General features: G+C 36.7%; 1 protein-coding gene across 1 annotated transcript; it reads left to right on the plus strand.

Annotated features, from left to right (window-relative positions):
* Positions 1-8,531: 8,531 nt before the first annotated feature.
* LOC141648827 (protein FAR1-RELATED SEQUENCE 5-like) lies at positions 8,532-9,858 on the plus strand. The gene is made up of 2 exons (XM_074457538.1): positions 8,532-9,040; positions 9,540-9,858. The coding sequence occupies exons 1-2, from the start codon at positions 8,532-8,534 to the stop codon at positions 9,856-9,858; spliced, it is 828 nt and encodes a 275-aa protein (XP_074313639.1).
* The last annotated feature ends 13,696 nt before the right edge of the window (positions 9,859-23,554 follow it).

The raw sequence follows: 23,554 nt of genomic DNA on the forward strand, positions 1-23,554 counted from the left end.
GAGAGAGAGTTGGGTATGGTGTTGTTGATGTCATGGCATAGTAATATTCTGTTAATGGGACACCGTTGTGAGAGGCTGTTAGAGTGCTTTTGATCTTGTGTTAGATGAGGCATTGGTGGACATAGTTGTGAAAAGAAATTGCGGAACATGTGTGGTATTGAACTTGAAACTACAAGTGGTTTAGCACATTTCCTTGGGACAGGGAGTACGGAGTTTTAGGACTTAGTATCGTGTCAAGTTAAGGGAGTAGTGGTAATAAAGAAGATGAACTTGAGAAGCTAATGTAAGTATGTGTAACACTTGAGGATTGTGAGATAAGATTGTGGAGATGAGTGTATATGTATATAGAAGTATGTCGTGTTGTGGTAATGTAGAAGAGATGGAGTAGTGGTTATACTGAGGATTTTATGATATGTTATGGGAATGCAGAATAATTGGAGGCACAAGAATTGTTAAAGAAAGAGAGTCCTGGATATAGGAATGGTTGTAGGTGTTGAGGTTATAGTGGGTTATCGTTGTCATGCAGTAGTAATGAGGATTATGGGAGGTATAGCAAAGGACCTAGTATTAGTGAGTTACGAGGACGTAACATTTATCTTAAGAGGAGTAGGATGCGACAAGAGAGTTTGATGGTCATAGAGGTTGCAATTGGAAGTTTGAGTGTTTTTGCAGAATAAGAATGGATTTGTGTGATTGCCGATTTAATTATAGGTAATGGTAGTGCTCGTAGTAGTATGATGTTTATGAGTGAGAGTAAAGGATTGTGTGAGGATGTTTATGTGTGTGAGTAAACTTCGAGGACGAAGTTCGTTTTAAGGGTGGTAGAATGTAACATTTTATTTTGATGGTTGATCTTGTTTGGTAGATTGTCTTGGTATTGAGGTGCTAGTGAGCGTTATAGTAGTGAGATAGAGTTGGCAACATTTATGTTGTGGTTATTCGATAATATTATGGAGTCAATATCGAGAGGATATGTTATCTAGTAAGCGTGGTTGGTGGAGTTAGTGTTAGGTGTCCATGTTTTATAGGTTGGGTTGGAACTTCGGGGACGGAGTTCTTTTCAAGGGGGGAAGACTGTAATATTATGGATTTTATAGGCTGGTACTCGACCGAGTATGGCCTACTCGGTCGAGTAAAGTGTGTCGTGGTCCCTGTTTGGCTACTGCCTAGGAATACTCGGTCGAGTATGTGGAATACTCGACCGAGTAGAGGGTACTCGGCCGAGTATACTCTATACTTGACCGAGTATCCGGTCTGTCGAGTGTTTTTCCGTGGTTTGATTTGGAAATGATTAGGGCATTATATATATTACGCTAGACAGTTTCTAATTACGCTTTACAAACCTAAAAACATTCTACGACGCCCTAATCATCTCCGAATCTCTCATTGTGTGTGGGTGATAATAGCAATTTCATTCATTCCTTTTGATTCATCGTCGGTAAGTTCCCATCTTCATATTCACTGATTTATATTTTAGGGTTTGTTCTTGATTATGAATTGGGGGAAATGGGAGTTTTGCAGTTAGTGATTGTATTATATGATTGTTGGTGTAGGTGACGATGTGGTATTTCTTATGCATTTGTATGGTTGATTGCAGCGTAAGCGGATTGCGAAAAGGTAGGATTTCCCTACTCGGTTACTGTTAATTGATTTAAGACTGTGCTTGTGTTGTAATTGTTGTTATCTGCTGATCATCGGAGTATGGGTGTTGTGATGGCGGTGGTGATGTGGTTGTGTTGTGACGGTTGTGGTGTTGTGACAGCTGTGATGCTGTGTGTGTGATTGTGGTGGAGTCACTTGCGGGAGTGGCTTCACACCCTAGGTCGCCCTCCGTGGAACCCGTCACGGGAGGGGATGTGCATATTAAGGGACAGGGATTGTTAGTCGCTCGTTGATGAGCTGGACTAGGTGGGGATGGGCTGCGGTCACCCACTGGCGGCGAGGATTACCTGTTGCGATGGGTAATCTGGCAGGGCTACACACTTCGGTGTGTAGTCGGTTACTGTGTGAGATCGGGAGACCGGGGATGGAGGATGATCAGCCGGTTACATTAATTGTTTGTCTTATCTTGATTGAGCGGTACTGACCCCGTGTTGTTGTTTTGTAAAACCTGCGGTGATACATTCGGGGATGGTGAGCAGATTATGTCAGGTAATGCAGATGTTTAGCTATGGGACAGTCATGGGGAGTCATCACTTCGAGTCTAGCTTCCGCTGTTACGAGTTTAGCTTTCTTTGATTTCAGTTGTATTGAGTTCCTTACGCTTTTATTTTGAGTTGGTCTGAGATTATGTAATCGTTAAACTCTTTATACTTTATTAAAGTTGTTTTGGATTGTTGCTTTTGATGTACTAACCTCGGGCAACCGAGATGGTAACAGCCTTTCATACTAGGGTAGTCCTTGGTAAGGTACCGTGGTAAGAGGGGGTGTTACAATTTGAGTATTCCTTGAGAATTCTGAAGCTTAATGATGGATGTGACACCCTCATTTTTAGCGTTAAATAAAACACGTAAATTCTACAGAAAAACTGACAGGATATGTTCGTAATTGGTTCAACTAGATAAAACCTGTAATTCTTAAAACTTTTCTAAACCATTCACAAACATTTCCAAATGAAGAGTGCCAAAACCTGCAAATACTATCAAACTAATTTACATAACTATGCTAAAGCTGCGAGAAAAAAGTGATAAGAACCAAAGAAAAAGAGGGAGACATATGTCCCTTCAAAATATAAACACAACCAAAAGTTTAAAGGTTTGCTACAAAAATAGCCAAACTAAGTCCAAGGTTCTTTTGCTCACTAGCTCGTCCGTGTACCCCATCTAAGCATCACCAACCTGTCAATCGCATTTTATACAAACACGAAAGCCACAATTCAGTGGGGAGTAACTTCGAGTCCTCCCAGCCACGAAATGTCATATTTAATGTAACATGTAATGTAACATGTAATCAACATGATAAATAATTCAATTATCAAGTATTCTAACATATGAACACTAAACTGACCAATTTAAACTATCATGTGAAACATATAACAAGCAGTAATCCAAACTTTATCAATTGTAACCGGCTTACATCTCACCTATTACAATTCATAAAATTACCATACAAGAAAGGGCAATATATCAAAGACAGGCATAAGTTCTTAGCACGGTCAATAGTCACTCTGTAACTCGAGTCTATACCACGAGGTAGGGAAGGTAATCGAACCGGTATCTTGGCTCAGAGGTTCTATCAAAACATGGCCAAGACACAACACAACCCTAGCCTAAAATCACAAGAGACCTAGACATGCGGATACACACCACCGCACCCAAGACCCACAATTTTTCTAAAACAAAGTGAGTACCCTAAGGAGTCCACCAAAGGGTTGGCTAGTACTTAAGCTGACCACTTACCCTCAAAATAAGTAACGAGGTCATGCCCCAACTTGGATATAAACCCACCAAGTCAGGAACACAAAGGCTATTAAGCAGTGAACATACACTCGTCAAAGACTATAAAGACCTATCTATGACAAACACAACAACCTGCAAGAAGTATTCAATACCAAATTCCATTTCTAGCAATATTAACAATATTAAAGGTTTCAGGGAATCTAGGGCCGTTTCTACAATATAAGAAACTATTAAATTCAACCAACAACACATGTGAACTAAAAACTTAATAAATGGCCTAAAACAAGAATAAGGCCAATTATCCATTTTTCACATTAACTTTCATCCAACCAAATTTTTACCCGCAACCCCAGCCCTGCGACAGGTACGGGTTAAATTGCGGCTGACCAATCACACAATTGACTGACATCGATTCAATCAAAGGGACCAAGGCTCAGTTTTCGGCTTAGTCATCAAAACATTGCAATTATCGCTATAAAATTCATTTTAAGCCTATTCTAACATGTGCAACTACCAATATAAGAATAATTTTTCCAACCTCATTATAATTACTACTAACATTATTCATTTCAAAAGTGTACCCATATGTTACTTATACTAACTATAACATTAATGAACCTAAAACGACGAACAACGCATGAAAAATCGCGAAAACAAGCAACGGGCTGACCCGGGCCAACCCAGGGCCTGCCGTGGGCCTGCACGGGCCTGCCGGGCCTGCTGGGCCTGCTGGCCGCCACCCCCAACTCTCCATTTCTCCATTTTTGTTCAGTTTAACATCGTCTGAATCATCAATTAATCATTCCCAATTCATTTCCATACTAATATGTGAACTTAAACTAACAAAAGACATGAATTAGACATGAATTTAACCCATATTATCATGTGAAATAAATTACTCAAATAAAAATCACAAAATCATACAAGAAAACAAGATTGTGACATTAATTCGTCGAGTAACTCGAAATATGTTACCTTTAGCAACAAAATGAGCAATTAGCACCTTGAACACCAAACCCTAATCTGCCACTAACCACTATCTTCAACTATATACGAGTCTCCAAACTCGTCTTCTAAATCTTCTCCTAAATAAACAATAAAAACACAACAATAAGCACAAGGATCGAAATTATGCCCAAAATCAGCCAAAATCGACATAATTAAAACTGAAATTAAAATATACTAGGATGTAGATCTTGAAGAGAGGATTCCGAAAATATAAATTTTGCGAAAATCGGACTAGAAACGAAGAAATTATGATGAAATTACCTTAGAAAAGCTTAAATTTGTATAAAAATGGTGTTTTTGTGATAGAATGCTTTAGAACATTCAAGTAGAGTGAAGGTGGAAAAAGAAAAATGAAAAGGAAAGGAAGGGGGAGGGTGCCGTGGGAAAGGGAGAGGAAAGGAGCGGGATGAGACGGAATTTTATGAGTCGGTTTTGGCTCGTTTCGACAATAATTAGAACCGTTTGTCAAATGCAAATTCCGACAAGGCCAAAATTCTTAAACACGAGATTACAAGAAGATTGAGTACTCATATGACCCATTTCCAAAATCGTTTGCCCAATTTTCAAAAGAGTTGTCATCATTTTTTTTCCCCGATATGCCCTTATTTCGAAATAAAAAGTTTTTACACGGTTTAAACTATTTTTAAACATTTCGAAACTATCAAAATAAATACTTTACTTCAAAATATAATAGAATTATATTTCTTTGAATTATTATTACTTCAAATACATTAATATCAAATTTTACTTGATTAATAAATTACTTCCGCAATATAATAATGGTCCGAAATTACGGGGTGTTACAATGGACCTATGTTTAGCTTAGTATGATCAATAATGGTCCTCTTAATGTAATCATGGACGTCCCTTGACAGCTTTTGGAATTCTTTATTTTTGACAGAGTAAAAGAGAGTGATTGTGAACGTCTATAAAGATGTCCACAATATATCCAGCCGGTCTCTCGTCTGTTTTTGGAGAGGTTCTCAACATCATGTTTGCCTTGCAGCCACACCTTGTCACAGCATGCTTCTTTGGTTGTCTAGTTTTTCGCTCTTTCTTCTCTGTTGTACTCGAATTACCAGATTCCTGATTGTTTGATTCAAGACGCAGTTTCCTTTTCATATCTCTATATCCCTGTCTGTTACAGACTAGTGATTTTATGTTGACGTCCCCCTTTACTTTCCCATTTGTGTACTTTCTCACATCAAATCCACAAGCCAATGCATATATGGAATAGAATTGTATTCCATCCTCCAAGGTAAGAAAGAACATGCCACGCTTAGGCGTAAAATCACTCTCAACAATTCTTACCCACTGTTCAGTACCCCCGGGTGTACTGCTGTAATGAAGAGTTGGACAAACTCATCGTTTTCTTCGTCTGAACAAGTTGGGATGGTGAATATATTGTTATTTGAAGTTTCACTATTAGCTACAATTGCATTTTCCCAAACAATAGAGACAGTAGAAACATCAGGGACAGTAAATGATTATAATCAGTACAGTCAGAGGACAATAAAATCACAATAACAGTAGCATGGGGGAATGATCAACAGTGCAGTAATATGACAATAACAGTACGATAACAGCAGCTGAGAAACAGATGACAATCAATAACATCACAATAATACTAAATATGTTATTTTATGCTACTCTCTTATAAGCCATATATTTTCATGCTACTGCACAATAATATCACAATAATAGTACAATAATATCAGAATAACTGTACAATAATATCATCATGTTACTCTACTGTTACAATAATAGTACAATAATATCAGAATAACAGTACTCTTATGCTACTCTGTTATAAGCCAGATAATACTGTATTTTTTACTCTTATCCTACTCTGTTATAAGGCATATCACCATGTTACTCTACTGTTATTCTATTTTACTATACAATAATATCAGAATAATAGTACAAGAATATTAGAATAACAGCTGAGAAATATATAAGAATCAATATACTCTATTGATTGAATAAGTATCATCATTATAAGAATCAACAGCTGAGAAACAGATAAGAATTAATAACAGTACAATAAACAACAGATAAGAATTATTATTACCGATTTCCATATTTACTGTGGAGTTGATTTCTTCGCTAGAATTGTTATTAGTCTCGTTGTCCATCTTTTACACTTGAAAACAGTAAAATCAACGATTCAGTTCAATTAAAATCAACGTATTTTACATTAATTTGATTCAATCAGAAAACGTGCATGTGAATCAATGATTCAATATAATAAAAATCAACGAATTCGTCATTAATTTCGATAAATCGTGTACCTGTAATTCATTTGAAGCTTGATTTCGATAATCGTATTAGGTTTTTTATCATAATATTTGTCTGCCTGCAATTCCCGGTGTTTTTTTAGGTTTTTGATATTAAGAGAGATGTTAGAGAGAGAAAGAAATATCGTGTGAATGGGTCTTCAGTTTAGTTTTCAGCTGCTTTTGTATTTTTTCTAATTTCCTTTTTCTTTTTTCTTTTTTTCTGACGTGTCAGTTTGCAGCACATGATCTCAGCCCTTGGTTTCCTTTGATCTAGTGGCTGAGATTTGTAAGCACAAACTCACCGTAAGAACCAAACTTACGAGATCCCGCCTCTCTCTCTCTCTCTCTCTCTCTCTCTCTCTGTATATATATATAGTGTAAAGTTCTCCTAAATCCTTAATATCTTTTGAGTCCCTAAATCTTTATTAGGGCCCTTGGATTAGGTAAATGGAGAGTGGAGATTTGCCTACTTTAAAGCCAATATAGGCGTGAAAAAAAAAGGAAATAGGTTGAGGAGGAGAGAGGGTGTGTGTGTGTCAGTACTATTGTCTATTACCCACTGTGCACATACAAACACATGCATAATCATTCAACAACCTTCCTCAACACAATTCTAAACAAACTCCACCAAAACACAATTTGAAAAAACTCATCATGGATATTCATCCTTACTGGCGATAATTTAGAGCAAATAAAACTTCTGAAAACAAAAATCATACATTCTTTCTTTATCATCTTCCTTTCTCACAAACAAACAACAAGACCACCGTCCAACGTAAAAAATGACGGATTTGCAAATGATTCCATTTGTCGATGGTAATTTTTGGATTGTTTATTTATTTTCTTCATTCAAAGTTAGGTTATATTTCTTTTTTATCAAAACATTAGGTTAAATATCAACAGTAGCTTAAATATGAGGAGGAAGTGTATTTTAGGTTATTTTTAAAGCTTGTTTTTTATTATTTGAAATCTGTAAATCCACTCTTTCAACATGAACTCCAGCATTATAGAGTTCAACATCAACTCTTTGAAGTTGAAGTTAAAGTTCTCGACGTTGGAGTTATTTATCTGGTAGATAATGTCACATTTGTTATGAGTTGCTTTATATTTCAGTTTCTTATTTGTAAGAGTCAATATAGTATCTGCAACGTGACAGTAAAAATACGAATAAAGTGTAACTGTAATATTCAAAAGTGTAATACTGACGGATGAAAGAGTAATTTCAGGATTAACAAAACTATAATTATAATGGTCGTAAATGTAATTTTAACTACAAATGGTGTGATTTTAAGCAACAAAAGTATTATTGTAATTATTATGGTAGAAAGTATAATTGTAATTGTAGTCGTACAAAGTACAATTCTTTTAACTGTAATTGTAAATTTGAAATTCAAAAGTGTAATATTTGTATCTGTAATTGTAATTGTAAAAATTGTAATTATAACAGATAAAAGTGTTATTTTAACAACTAAAAGTGTTATTATAACAGACAAAAGTTCTAAATTTGTAAACAGTAATTCTAATAGGAAAAAGTATAATTGTAACAGAGAAACGTGTAATTTTGACAAGTAACCGTGTTATTGTAACAGACAAAAGCTGTAAGTTTTTAAACTGCAATTCTAATAGTAACAAGTATAATTGTAACAGACAAAAGTGTAATTTTAACAATCAAAGGGTTATTGTAACAGAAAAGTTGTAAGTTTTTAAACTGTAATTGTAATAGTAAAAAGTATAATTCTAACAGACAAAAGTGTAATGATAACAACCAAAAGTGTAATTCTAACGAAACTATAATTTTAACAAATATATGGGTTACTTTAAGTTGTTATGAAAACAATTGATAATAATGACACTATTGACAGATAATATTGAGCACAATGGAAAACGAAAGCCGAACGAGGAAGAATTCTGCAGGGTCGTTGAAGCTAAGTTCACCCCCTATGTTGGTCAGGAATTTCTGGAAATAGAGGAAGCAGTGACATTTTATAGAATTTATGCTGTTGCTTGTGGTTTTGATGTGCGTAAATACATGACTAAGAGATGGCGTGGCGGGGAAATAAAATCTAAACTGTTGGTTTGCAACCGGGAGGGGTTCAAACATAAGGGACAATTGGAGTGTAGTGGCCGCCAGGACTCAGGTAGGAGACACAAAGTCAGGCGCGTTGGGTGCAAAGCGAGGATTAGGCTATTCATGAGGAATGGGGAATTAATAATTGACAGATTCCACAGTGGCCACAACCATGAACTCGTATCAGCCAGAGATAGAGAGTTTCAAAAGTTGGCATGCAACATAACAGACTATCACAAAATGATAATCCTTTATAATTCAAGGGTGAGTATTCCAGGTTTGCTGAAGTTAGCCTTCGCCTTCCTGGACTTACATTTTTGTTGGTTAGAATTACACTTTGTTTGAGTCATTAGAATTCTACATTTGTCTATTAAAATTACACTTTTGTCTGTTACAATTATACATATATCCGTCAAAATTACAATTTATTTTGTCAAAATTACAGTTTTGTTGATTAAAATTACACTTTTGTTGATTAAAATTACACTTGTATATGTTATAATTTCACTTTATTTTGTTAGAATTACACTTTTGTCTGCTAAAATTACACTTTATGCTGCTACAATTACACTTTTTCTTGTTAAAACAACACTTTTGTTTTTTGAAATTATACTTTTGTATCTGTTTAAATTACGTTTTTGTTGATTAAAATACATACATCTAAAAGATTGTCAATAATCAACAGCTGAAGATAGGAGCAACGAAGACTTACAAAATTTTGAAGGAACATGTTAATGGGTTTGAAAACATCGGAGCTAGTTTAAATGATTTTAAGAACTTTCACAGAGATGTGAAATGCAACATTTATGAACGGGACGGTCAGATGTTCGTGGACCACTTTAAGGAATTGGCTGTTAATAGGCCAGGGTTCTTCTTTGACTATGATGTTGATTCTGACGGTAGCCTTAGTAAAGCTATATGGGCCGAAGGAATCGCCAGAAGGAACTACTCAGTTTTTGGGGATGCAGTGTCATTCGATCCGACGTATTCCACCAATAAGTATGACATGGCCTTCACACCTTTCACCGGGGTTGATCACCATAAACGATCGGTCACTTTCTATGGAGCGCTGGTTGCTCATGAAGATGCAGACTCGTTTAAATAGGTTTTCACCCGTTTTTTGGCTGCGATGGGTGGGAAAGAGCCTAATTATATTATCACCGATCAGGATCCTGGTATTCTTAAAGCGGTGCCATTGGTGTTCAAGACAGCGTGCCACCGATATTATATGTGGCATATCATGAACAAGGTGCCAAGCAAGTATGGAGTGACGAGGGACGATTATTCGGTCTTTGTAAAGAAATTGAATGCCATAATATGGGATGGAGACATTGAAGCGGCAGAGTTCGATACAAAATGGGAAGAAATTGGCAGAGAACACAATGTTAATAACATTGACTGGTTCCAAGAAATGTACGCTAAAAGGAAGTAGTGGGTTATGGCTCATTGTAGGGACCTAGATATGGGGGGTGTTATGAGGACAACCCAAAGATCAAAGAGCGAAAATAGTTTTTTTAAGAGATTTGAGAGTAAGTCAGGAAAATTAGTTGAGTTTTCGATGTGTTTTGACAGCGCGATGGACCAGCAAAGACATATACACAGAAAAAGATTGACAACTGTAACAGACACACTTTCCCTATAATATCAACGCATCTAGCTATCGAAGTGCACGGGGCGCAAGTGTAAAGTCATAGAGTATTCGAGGAATTTCAAGAAGAGGTCAAGTACTCAATCGGTACTTGTAAAAGCAGAGGATTTACTGAGTGTGACTCTTTAGAGGTGACCATTGTAAGAGATGCAAACAGGGACAGAAATTATGAGGTCACATACTGCCCAGGTATCATTCTGTAGCATTTGTTTGTTAAAATTATACTTTTATCCGTTAAAATTACACTTTTGTTGATTAAAATTACACTTTGGGTTGTTAAAATTACACTACTTATCTTAAAATTACACTTTATGCAGCTAAAATTACACTTTTGCCTTTTAAAATTACATTTATATTTTGTGTTACATAAGGTCTATCTGTCGCTGCTATGCCGGTTAGAATTACACTTATGCCGGTTAAAATTACACATTTGTGTATTACAGTCACACTTTCTTCTGACTGATTTAACTAACATATTACTTTATATTGTTGAACTAGATACATTGAAAGCCACTTGTAGATGAAGAATACTTGAGAGGAAAGGCATTCTTTGCCGGCATGTCATATGGATTTACTCATCAAACGGAGTGAAGATTATTCCAGAACAATGTGTTGTTAAAAGATGGTGTAAAGATGCAATGTTGTCTAAAATGTTCGATTGTAATGGTGAAGCAACTGAGGACGTTGATATAATAGATGGAAAACAGATTGCGATGTCAGTAATGTGGTCAGAGATTCATCAGACAGTTGGTATGCTCATGGGCAAATTGAAGAATGATGTCGACAACTTTTCTAGTCTAATTAGACAGTTTAAGGAGAAACTTTCACCATTAGGATCACCATTAAATAAAGAGAAAATTGTTGATTACAGCCTTTTAAAAAGCACTTTTTGAAAATTACAGCCTTATATAATTTTTTTTGAAAATTACATCCAAAATATTACTTTTGTTCTAAAATTGCACCAACTTGAGGTTTTCGGTGAATTTTGATGATGTTTTTATGATGTTTGGGGTGATTAATTGGTTTGTGTTAAGGAGAGGTAAGAAATCTGGGTAAGTAGGCTCTCAAATAATAAAGGGTACATCATAAAAACATCATCAAAATTCACCAAAAACCTCAAGTTGGTGCAATTTTAGAAGAAAAGTAATATTTTGGATGTAATTTTCAAAAAAAATTATATAAGGCTGTAATTTTCAAAAAGTGATTTTTAAAAGGCTGTAATCAACAATTTTCTCTTAAATAAACAACAACAGTTGGAGAAAATTCTTGGTTGTTCTCCTAGTCAGGAGATAACCATTTTGCCGCCCAAGAATTCCAAAAACAAGGGAAGCGGAAAGAGAATGTTGCCGATGAAGGCAAAAGCAGTTGCTTTGGCAAAGAAGGCAAAACGTATGTGTAAAAATTGCAAGCGATTAGCTAACCATGACAAAAGGAACTGCCCTAATCCTTTCGCAGAGCACCCACCGTTGTCGCAATCGTCAGAGCCCTCGTCGGAAGAAGAAGAAGAAGAAGAAGAAGAAGAAGAAGAAGAAGAAGAAGAAGAAGAAGAAGAAGAAGAAGAAGAAGAAGAAGAAGAAGAAGAAGAAGACATCTTAGAATAATAAATATAATACCTAATAAGCAGTACATTTTTTTGGGGATGTCTACGCAAAATACGAGGTACAACATGATGTTTCGTATTGTGTTTAGACATCAAACTGCCAGGAAAGCAACTGGTCGCCGTTGGTATTACAATGTATTTTGTTGAAGTATTTTCAATTGGACGAAACAGTTATAATGTGCAACATCAGAACGTTCAATTTTTCACTCTTGACTATTATGACAATTTATGTTCTTAGAATTACAGATATCTAGGAAATAAAATTACAATGGCCTCATATCTGCTTAGGGTAGGATTGTTATGATCAGAATTACACTTAAACTCATTATAATTACAGATTATGCGATTAAAGTTACACTTCATCTATAGTAAAGGCTTATAACATAGTTTGGTAAAACAACATAAATATTATTGCACCATCTATTAACAACATAAATATATTTTCATAAAACACCTTGTCTTATAGAATGTTGAAAGCTAACAATAAGCATCTGCTAACATTGTTTACACAAAAACTAACTGTCTATATTAAGGTTGCTAACATCTGATAATGATACCAAGTATGAAATAAATGTTTACATAGGCAAGGCAATATTCCCACAAAAACTTAACTACTAGATTAAGGTTGTTATTTTTTCACATTGGCACGGGGCAATCTATGCTTCTGTTGTAATACCTTCCACAATTTGTCCTTCGTGCTAACAAAAGCTTTGACCTTCTCGAGCACACCTTCGCGCAAGACGTTCATGTCTGCTAGAACGAGGGTAGCTATAAGCTGGATCACCAAATAGCGCCTTGATTTCTTCTTCTCGAGGTCTTCATGCTAAAAAGGAAGACCCTCCTATAAGAGCATTGCCATCATGGTGAACAGACCCGATTCTGGTTGGTTGAGAGTAGGTGAGTTCCCGCTGAAAGGTATCTGGCGTAACGCATAATTAGGAATTTCCCGTGCTCTAGTGTTCTTCTTTTCCTTATCCCGTGATTCTAAATAATCACTCACTGCGCTAGCCTGTATATGTACATAATTACCTCAAAAAACTGATTGAAAAAAAATAGATAGCATTTGGAAGAAAGGGATGGACGATAACTTACAATTAAACTCGCTGCTTTTCCAAACTGCGACTTTTGCAAATCAGAATGCCTTTGCCCGTCCAGCAAGTCGACTGAATTTGATTTCTGATTGATACATACGCATGCGAAATGGTCGTCAATGCAGAATGGGACAAATAGCAAGTCTGTTTTCAAGTTGACGGTTTGCTCACTGTCGACGATGAAGGTGTCCCAGAGCTGGTACAGCTTGTCAAAGTTGTTGTCTGATTGTGTGCCTGGTTGTTCAAACGTTCCAAGCAATCCCAACAGTATATCCTTTTAAAGGCAATAGTGAACATGATTAATGTGGTTACTTTGTCAGCTAAAATTACACTATTGTTCCTTAAAATTACACTTCAAACGGTTAATATGACACTTTTGTTGATTAAAAGAACTAAAGTGAGACATTCACATAATATAACTGCAATTTAGAAAAGTGTCATTCTAACTAACAAAGGTGTAATAGAAGTGGATATAAATATTATGCAATGGTTAATGGAAGTACCATGTGACGTATACCAAAGAATGACATCCTCATTTGGTCGCCATATTCCTCCTTTTCCAAATGGTTCATCAATATCGACCAGCACTCGATGACATTCAACGACATAAGGTTTTCAGGCGCCAAGGACATAATGTCAGCTCTCCGGCGTTACGTGCGGGTGTACAGACCAGTTGTTCTTTGACTCCATAATATTAAAGAACTCGTTAATTAAAATAGACTAAATGTGAAAATTAATGTGAGTATGAGCCATTATTAGTTCAGATTAACCGACCGTTCATCAAAATTGTGGTCATCTAACAAGCAATAGTCGGCAACATGTTTTCTCCTTTGTTTAATATCCTTGATTAAAGCTTGGTTGTTCCGGAGCATCTTCGAAACCACATTTACACTGAAACCACCTCTACCACAGTCGAGAAAGCAGCCCAACCCGTCCCCCTTTCCACGAGGCTGGATCTTAACAGAGGAGAGGGCTTTACCAGATGGAATGCGCATAGTAACAGGTGTTGCCTTCATAACGGGCTCTTCAGATTCAGTTACGCGAGCACGCTTTGTGGGTTATGGTCCTATGTCACCATCTGTTTTCCTCTTACCAACGTTCAACTTTCTTGTCAACGGATGTCCAGCAGTTTCTTTGAAATAACCAACCCGCATCAAGATGTCTTCTCTAATGCTGTAAATGTCACAGAGGACGAGTGTTGCAGAAATCTCAGCACGGTATAAACTCATAGCATCCTCTTTCCCGAGGTCACATTGAAAAGGGTTTACGCGGTAAAACATCATATGTAGCATCATGAAAACACCACAGTCATTTCTCGAATACCCTTGACCTTGCCAACTGAACTCAATGTTCACGATCTTAAACTCGCTGACCTTTGCCCCCTTAGGCAGCCCTTTAGACACCAAATACTTCCCCATTATATTTGCCTGAACATGAATACGCGTCAGTGTGTTAACGTAGTATGACCCATATAAATTGGTTGACTTTTGGATATCTGTAACACCCCCATACTCCAAGTGCCTTACCAGGACCACTCAGGTATAAGGATGCTAGCATCTCGGTTACCCGAGGCAATGATAGTCCAATAGACAATAACGAAACAACATTTAAATAGAAATACTTTAGCGAAAGTTTACAATCTCAAAACCAAAACCAAAATACGAATACATGTTCTCAAAACCAACTGTCTACTGAATTAACTGAAATGTTTATTAAACTACTAAGCTACAGCGGAAGACTTCAATCATCAGACGGTGGCACATCCCAGCTATCCCAGTAACTCGACTCATACCTGCTCAATAACTGCTCACCATCCCCGAATGTATCACCACAGTTTTTAAAACATTAAACGGGGTCAGTACTAATCACACAATTTATATAAACCAACAATACAGTAAAACAAACAGCTCAATCATCACAGATATTCTCCGAACTCCAAACCCAACTCCACAATCCTGACTACACACTAAAGTGTGTAGCCCTGCCAGAGTGCCCATCGCAACAGGTCACTCCTCGCCGCCAGTGGGGGACCGCAGCCATTCCCACCTAAGCCCCGCTCATCTCCATCGAGCGATAAACCCAAATCCATTAATGTGCACATCCCTTCTGTGGCGGGTTCCACAGAAGGCGAATCATGGGCGTGAAGCCACTCCCGCAAGTGACTCCACTCAGCCAGGGACGCACCCCGAAGAACACAGACAGATACAATCAATCACAACTACTCTCAGCAACCAAGTCCATCAATCGTCACAATACGAGTATGATAATATTCAACAACCACAAACACCAATCAACACATCATGGGACTAATACTGAGTAGGAAAACCCTACCTGGAAAGCACAACACAATCAGACGATCTCACAGCTGATATCAAAACGCTTCCTCTACGAATCCTCCCCCTAACACACAAACATACAATCACTACTAAACACAAAATACAACAAAACCCCCAATTCCCAACATTAGGGTTTAACCAACTTTAATGAAATACTATAAAAACGGTATATAGATCTTACCCTCGACGCAAGGATTACAACGGTATAAAGAAAGGTAAAATCCGACCTTCCAAGCTCCGGGATTTGCCAACAATGCGATTGATGCGAAGAACGTAGTTTGATTTCTCTTTTGGAAAGTGATTAGGTTTTAAAAGTGTTTAAAGAACAATGACGGAAGTTATTATATACTTAATCGCATTATTAACAAAACCCGAGAAATCATCCCCCGTAAACCGGCTACTCGATCGAGTAACTGAGGTACTCGATCGAGTGCCCCCTTACTCGATCGAGTATCTACGTTACTCGATCGAGTACCCAACAGGCCAGAAACTATTTTAAACTGAAACTCACCCTTACTCGACAGAGTAAGGCCTACTCGATAGAGTACCCAGAGACTCATAAATCCGTAGTATTACAATATCAGACACTTACCTAAATACGTGCTATCCCTCCGTAAGGGAGCGTTTCTAATGAGTCATCGTATATGCGGTTGTCAAGGTAGTTAATCTCCTCGGTGAGAAAGTTGATGTACACACAGCTGTAATGATCACCGTCACCAGATAACATGGGCAGAAAGATCTGCATCGTGTGTCGCTGAGATAAGTAAAAGGAATCCTTAAAAAAATGATTTAGATTACATGTTTTGTTACATACCATGTCGAGTCAAGCTGGAATGGTGCACGACACGTTTCAGCCCAGGCATCCCAGCCACCAAAAATGTCTTCGTCTTTGTTCAATACTTTCCCAAGCTTTTGAGCCTTCCAAATATACCTTGCGGGGCCAATTAATTTGAAAAGTGTAAAATGCGTGATCAGATAATTAAAAGAGTTATTTTATAAAAATAAAGTGTAACTTTAACCAAAAAAAGTGTAATTGTAACACGCAACAGTGTACTGTTAACACAGAAGTGTAATGTTAAAAGTATAATTTTAACAATAAAAAGTGTAATTCTAACGGCCAAAAGTATCATTTTAACGGACAAATGTGTAATTTTAACATACAAAAGTAACATTTTAACTTTAAAAAGTGTAATTTTAACGGACAAATGTGTAATTTTAACTTACAGTGTGACTTAGGCCAAAGAAGCAACGGGATATGTCCGAAGGTTTCATGATGTGGTTGAGTAGCAAGCACCAACCATCAATAACACTAGTCATGATTTGCTGCCCAGGGTTCAAAGTTCCAATGTCTTCCCGGGTAATGAAATAAAACTCGCTAAATTGGACCAATCGTTCACTACAACAAAAATATTTACTTAGTCAACAAATATATATATATATATAATTAGGAATGTTTAGGGCCCCTTGTAAAAAATAATACACTTACAACTGGGAAAATGCGTCTGACTGATTGAACGCATAGTCAATCAAGTATTTCCTGTCACTAAACATTGGCACTAGGAGCTCCTGACTGAATGCTAGGTTTCTCGTCGCAAAGCACAATTCAGGAGCAGGTGCCCCACAATCAATAGAACACCCAAGGTTCTCAATGACGTGATTCATGCACGGTAAGGGCTCGCTCGAGTGAAGTAAAAAAGAATGGTAGCTCAGATAACTGTGAGGGACGTACTGTACCGGGATAGGAATGTCAGCGTTCTCTGCCTCTGGTACTACATCAACTGTTACCTCTCCATGGTCGATAGTCCCTTCAAAAGACTTCACGGCATCATCCTCCACTGCCGCATCTGTAATAAAAATAGTGTAATTTCATCATCAGAAAGTAAGTGTAACTGTAGCAGCTTAAAGTGTAATTTTAGCAGACAAAATTATAATTCTAACAAAATAAAGTGTTATTTTAACAGACAAGTGTAATTTTAACTAAAAAAAGTGTAATTTTAGCAGACAAAAGTGTAATTCTAACAAAATAAAGTGTTATTTTAACACAAAAAATAGTGTAATTTTAGCAGACAAAAGTGTAATTCTAACAAAATAAAGTGTTATTTCAATAAAGTGTCACTTTAACTATAAAAAGTGTAATTTTAACGGTCAAAGTAGTAATTTTAGTGAAAAAAATATAACTTCATCCATGGCACTTCTAAACTCTAAAGGTCAATGGATTACCTCCGTGATCCTTCAGTGCAGCCCCATCCACCACCTTCTCCACCACTGTCTGAGGACTTGCATCCAAATTTGGCTCACCATTCTTCCACCCTGGCTGTTTTTCAGCATGCACAGATGTTGGGTCCTCCTGGAACAGCGCGTTTACTTCCGCACTAGAATATACGGTACTTGTCCATTCTACATTCATAAATTCCTTTGCCTGTAACGCATATACATATTCCGACAGCTCGTTACCCTTTAACGACCGCTCATCAGTTGTGGTGCATACGCCGTTTCCGGGCACCTCTTCATAATGTTGAGTTTCTGCTGAGGCATGTTTGGTTGCGCGCTCTGCTTCACATATCTCAGCAGTCGAGAAAGGGAACTGAGTGACAGGGGGCAACTTCTTTGTTCTGAGCTTCCACCAACGCATTTTCCGCCTTCTCGGACTCCCCAGCATCAGGCCGACTAAATTCCAAAGATTTACTCTCCACTTATACAGCATCGTCTAATGTTGCAGTACACACTGTTGTACTTGCACATTGGAGACCAAGCTCGGCATTACCCTTCCCAATCTGGTTATCATCCTTGTCCGTCTCGGCATTCAGAACTTCACTCACATGCACAACCGTTCCCGTAGCATCAGGGGCCACTTTTGACAATTCTACTACCTCTCCAATCCCTTGGGCTTCTCCGGCCAGCATTTCAGCTCGGCGCTCTGCTTCATTAATCACCGCAGTCGAAAATAGGAACTGAGTGACAGTTGGATCAGCGTCGGTGGGCTCATCCTCCTCATTTTTCTTATCAGCTATCTGAGGTTCCCCAACAACAGGCACCTCCATTTCCATAGTCTGCTCTTGTTCCTTTGCAGCAGCAGCCTGCGCATAGAACTTCGTCTCAGCATCATCAATATCTTCTTTTGAATAATACTCTTCAAGAATTTCCCGGTCAAATTTAGGTGGTTCTTCAACGACCACCTCCTTCTCCACTACCTTCCTCCTTTTGTAAATAACGGAAATTTCCCGAGTATTACCATTGTCCACGCTGGTGTCGTTATTGTCATCTTCTCTATTATCAACGTCCTTAAATTCAGTCGTGTTGTAAAATTGCACCGCCTTCATTATCTGTTTTGTAGACACCTCCCGTGCTTTGTCACTGGCTAGTTCATCACAATCAATTGAGGCGGCTACCCCGCCTTCGAGGTCTCTACCAACATCTACAGTCACCTCTTTCTCATTATCGTATCCATCATCCTCCATATCATCACCATCCTCCTCATCCTCCACATCATCACCATCCTTGTCATCTCCCTCATCCTCATCACCATCGTCCTCCTCTTCATCATCATCACCACCCTACTGCTCGTATCCCTCATCATCTACCTCCTCATTCTGATACTGAACACCTGGACTTTGTTGTAGCACAGGCGCTGATTTCACGGAATCATTTATTCGTTCAGCTATCTCCTGCATTTCCACAGCATAATCTTTCATCCTTTGGCTTTGAAAGAATGATTGCGTGCATTGTGTAGCGACAGGGTCACTAGAATAGTTGAGACCTCCTGTTAACCTTTTGAGCGTCATGACTGCATCTGCATACCATGAATAGAAGACAGTAGCATTCCTTTGCATCTTCAAGTAAAGCTCATGCACATCCTACACTCAAAAAAAGATAATTTGACAAGTGTTCAGTGAAAAGTGTTCATTCAAAAGTATAATTTTAACTTTGACAAGTGTAATTCTAACGGCCAAAAGTATAATGTTAACGGACAAAAGTGTAATTGTAACATACAAAAGTATAATTTTAACTTTAAAAAGTATAATTTTAACGGACAAAAGTGTAATTTTAACAAACAAAAGTATAATTTTAACAGTCAAAATTGTTATTTTAACGGACAAATGTGTAATTTTAACTTTAATAACTGTACTTTTATCTGATAAAAGTGTAATTTTAACTGACAACCTTGTAATTTAAGCAATTACTGATTAATATCGCAATTACAATTGTAGTGTAATTGTAGTGAAAGAAAGAGTAACTTTAAAACATGTAAATTCGCTTTGACAAATGAACAAATAACACTTACATCTACAGCCCGAGCTTTCAACTCCTCGTCATCATCAACACTAGATGGGAGTTCAATCTCGATGAACTTCTTCCTGTCTGAATTTGAAGTCACTTGTAATGCCGCATCACTAACCACATTGCCAATGGCCAACACTTTGCTATCATTAGCCACCACGCCAATGCTTAACACTTCCTTTTGAAGGCACCGAGGATACTTGACCAAGGACCAAGTTTGCCGACCCAACGGTTCTTGTCAAGCTCACCATGTAATCTTTCAGAAAGCGTCTGCCGGTCCCAGTGCTTAATGAGAGGGAGGTTGTGGCGACAACTCGTACCACGGAAATCTAAACGTTGAAAATACGTAATCATTAAGAAGGGGATACAACCGAGCAGGGTCTGTTTATTTTCACCAATAGCTGTCGCGGCCTTCACCAAATTTTCCAGGACATAACTACAAAGAATCGCTTTGCGTAATAGCGTTCACATCTTCAACGGCTCTCACAAGCTTGAAGTCAATCCCACTGTATGAAGTTGGAGTTAGCAATGATGACATGGTGAGCAGAACAAACAGCCTGCAGAATTGAGAACCTCCTTTTTTGTATTTTTTTCTTAAGATATCTTGGAAGACAATTTCTAAATTAACGCCTTCGTTAACCCCTTTTATGTTGTACGCTTTCCGCCATTTATCTTTCAATTGCTTGTTCTCCGGCGCTTGAGAATCCTTTTGGCGGCCCGTAGGTACTAGATCAACTGTTTTAGGACCAAGTGGTAACATAAAACAGTCATACACGTCATGCTTGGTGACCATGAACTCCTTATCTTTAGCTGCCCGAAAAATATACGATTCGTCGCTGAATGCTTTGAGAAAATCTTTAACATGACCCATTGGATATGTTTTCAGCTTAAGCTCCAAAATACCACCGAAACCGATCCTCCGTACCGCGTCTCACTGGGCATCATTAAGCTTTTCAACGAGCTCAACAAGCTGCTTCGGCTGGCACTTGACAGACACCTTTGTTGTTTTGGTCTTGGCTGGTTTAGCCTCAACGTGATCTGACATCTGCTGTAAAAACCAAAATTAATTAACAATGTGACATATAGACCTTACATCACACAAAATACAAAAAACTGTAATTTTAAGTTTTTCAACCCGCTCAACAAGTGCTTCTTCAACAATGAGACACCTTTGCTTTTTTGGTGTTGCCTGATTTAGACTCATTTCCATCTGACATCTGTTAACATTACAAAAAATTAATTAACAATGTGACAGATAGACCTTACATAACACAAAATACAAAAAACTGTAATTTTAAGTTTTTCAACCTGCTCAACAAGCTGCTTCTTCAACTTGACAGACACCTTTGGTTTTTTGGTGTTGCCTGATTTAGCCTCATTTCCATCTGACATCTGTTAACATTACAAAAAATTAATTAACAATGTGACAGATAGACCTTACATAACACAATATATAAAGTGTAATTTTAACAGATAAAAGTAAAATTTTAACAAAAAAAAGTGTAATTGTAGCAGCATAAAGTGTAATTTTAGCAGACAAAAGTGTAATTCTAACAATATAAAGTGTAATTTTAACAGAAAAAAGTAAAATTTTAACAAAAAAGTGTAATTGCAGCAGCTTAAAGTGTAATTTTAGCAGAGAAAAGTATAATTCTAACAAAATAAAGTGTTATTTTAACAGACAAAAGTGTAATTTTAACAAAAAAAGTGTAATTTTAGCAGACAAAAGTGTAATTCTAACAAAATAAAGTGTTATTTTAACAGACAAAAGTGTAATCTTAACAAAAAAAAGTGTAATTTTAGCAGACAAAAGTGTAATTTTAACAAAATAAAGTGTTATTTTAACAGGCAACAGTGTAATTTTAACCAAAAAAAAAAAGTGTAATTGTAGCAGCATAAAGTGTTATTTTAGCAGACAAAAGTATAATTCTAACAAAAGGGTAATTTTAACGGTTAAAAGTGTAATTTTAACGGTAAAAAGTGTAATTTTAATCTTCAAAAGTGTAATTTTAATCTTCAAAAGTGTAGTTTTGACAAAAATGAGATTTTGAGCGACAAAACTGTAATTTTAACAGAGAAAGCGTAATTGTAAGCAACAAAAGTGGGATTTTTCAAAAAAACTCTAGGTAATTTGAATGAATATGAACATAACAATCAAAAAGAGCTAACATATCTGGATAATCTCAATTAACACGAAAGGTTAAAAATCTGAATGCATGTGCTTCAATGGAATAGTACAACATAACACACTGGGTAATCAAAATGTATGTGCTAAAATAGATAAGTAAATGTCCTAAATGTGCTAAAAATAACTGGGTAATCAAAATGAAGTAAGCAAATACAATGATCAAATAGAACATTACAACAACAATGGCGAATGGCAATTACATAACAATGCCCAATAAATTAAAAAAAACGTCTAAATAAATGAAGAGAAAAAATCATAAAACTCTAAAAACCAAAAAAAAAAAAAATTACCTTGATAACCTACACAAAGTAATCTGAATGGACGAAAATGACAGGTTGCAAGTGAGTGAAGAAAATGGAGAAGAAACCGATAATAGGGTAACAAAAAAGTGATAAAATTGGGAGATTTTGAGAGCAGTTTCGTTCTTAGGCGGTTGAAATTATTGGGGTAAATTGGGGGAAATAGTTTGGAGGAAATTTAATTTTGAATAATTGAGTGAAATGAGAAATGGGGGGAAGCCAGTGGGACGTGTGTGATGTTTGATTGACAACCTGCATGCATGCTCATAACCTATAAGAGGTAGGATGAGAGAGGTAATTGTTTTAGCCATTAGAATAATATTATTAGTTGCTTTTTACTTTTAATCTAAGCCATTCAAACACATGATCTAAGGGTAGACAATGGAACTAGTGGACTCACATGTAAGACATGGACTTAGTTGATCTTATTACTATATATATATATATAAGGAAGGACTATACAATGACCTAGATAAATGGACCTTGGTCTTATGTTGGATCAAGAGCCGTGGCTTTCCTTATGTCCCACGTACTGATATGATCTTTAGGTTTTGCCATGACGTCATCTCCTTTAAATAAGATCAGAATAAAAGGTAGACATGCCGTTAGCTTAGTTGGCTTTTCAAGGGTAAACTGGACTATAACTAATAAATCCGGTGGGGGAGTACATTAAGCCCGTGTAAGGTCCCGTTCTTTTAGATTGAAATCCTCTAAAGTGAACTTAATGGAGCTGAACTAAACTGAAGTAAAGAGTTAATTTGTGAAGACAAAAGTTAAACTGAATGAAGTTGAACTGAACTGAATAGAGCTGAACTGAATTGCAATGAACTGAAAATAAATCCAAAAGAACAGGGCCTAAATAAAGGCACGCATAATTAAAAATGTCTTAGTTTATTGATTGTTACTAGTTTTATACCCGTGCAAATTGCACGGGTTTGTTGTTTAGGTTGTTATAGCAAAATTTGTTAATAGTGGTTGCTCTTTAACTGAAGTATCTATCGAAAGTATCTAAAATATAGCAATAATAAAATTGTATCTATCGAGAGTATTTAAAATATGGCAATAATAATAAAAATACAACAATAACTCCTCGAAAATTTCAAAGTATAACAAAAGCAGACAAATTTGAAAAAAAAAACCCAACAATAAGCTATTACGATGTACAATCATAAGTAGAGTGGTGTAGACATGGTTATGTTTTTTTTATGGAACCGTATTAAATTATATTTAGAATAGTATCAAAGTGCTGAAATGTAAATGGGATTTATAAATTCTCGAAAAACAACAGCGTGTTAATTTTAAGTGTTAAATCCCATTATATACAATATAAATGTTATATATATTTTTTTTTAAATAAATAT

Source organism: Silene latifolia, chromosome 3, assembly GCF_048544455.1.
Source record: "Silene latifolia isolate original U9 population chromosome 3, ASM4854445v1, whole genome shotgun sequence".
NCBI lineage: Eukaryota > Viridiplantae > Streptophyta > Magnoliopsida > Caryophyllales > Caryophyllaceae > Silene > Silene latifolia.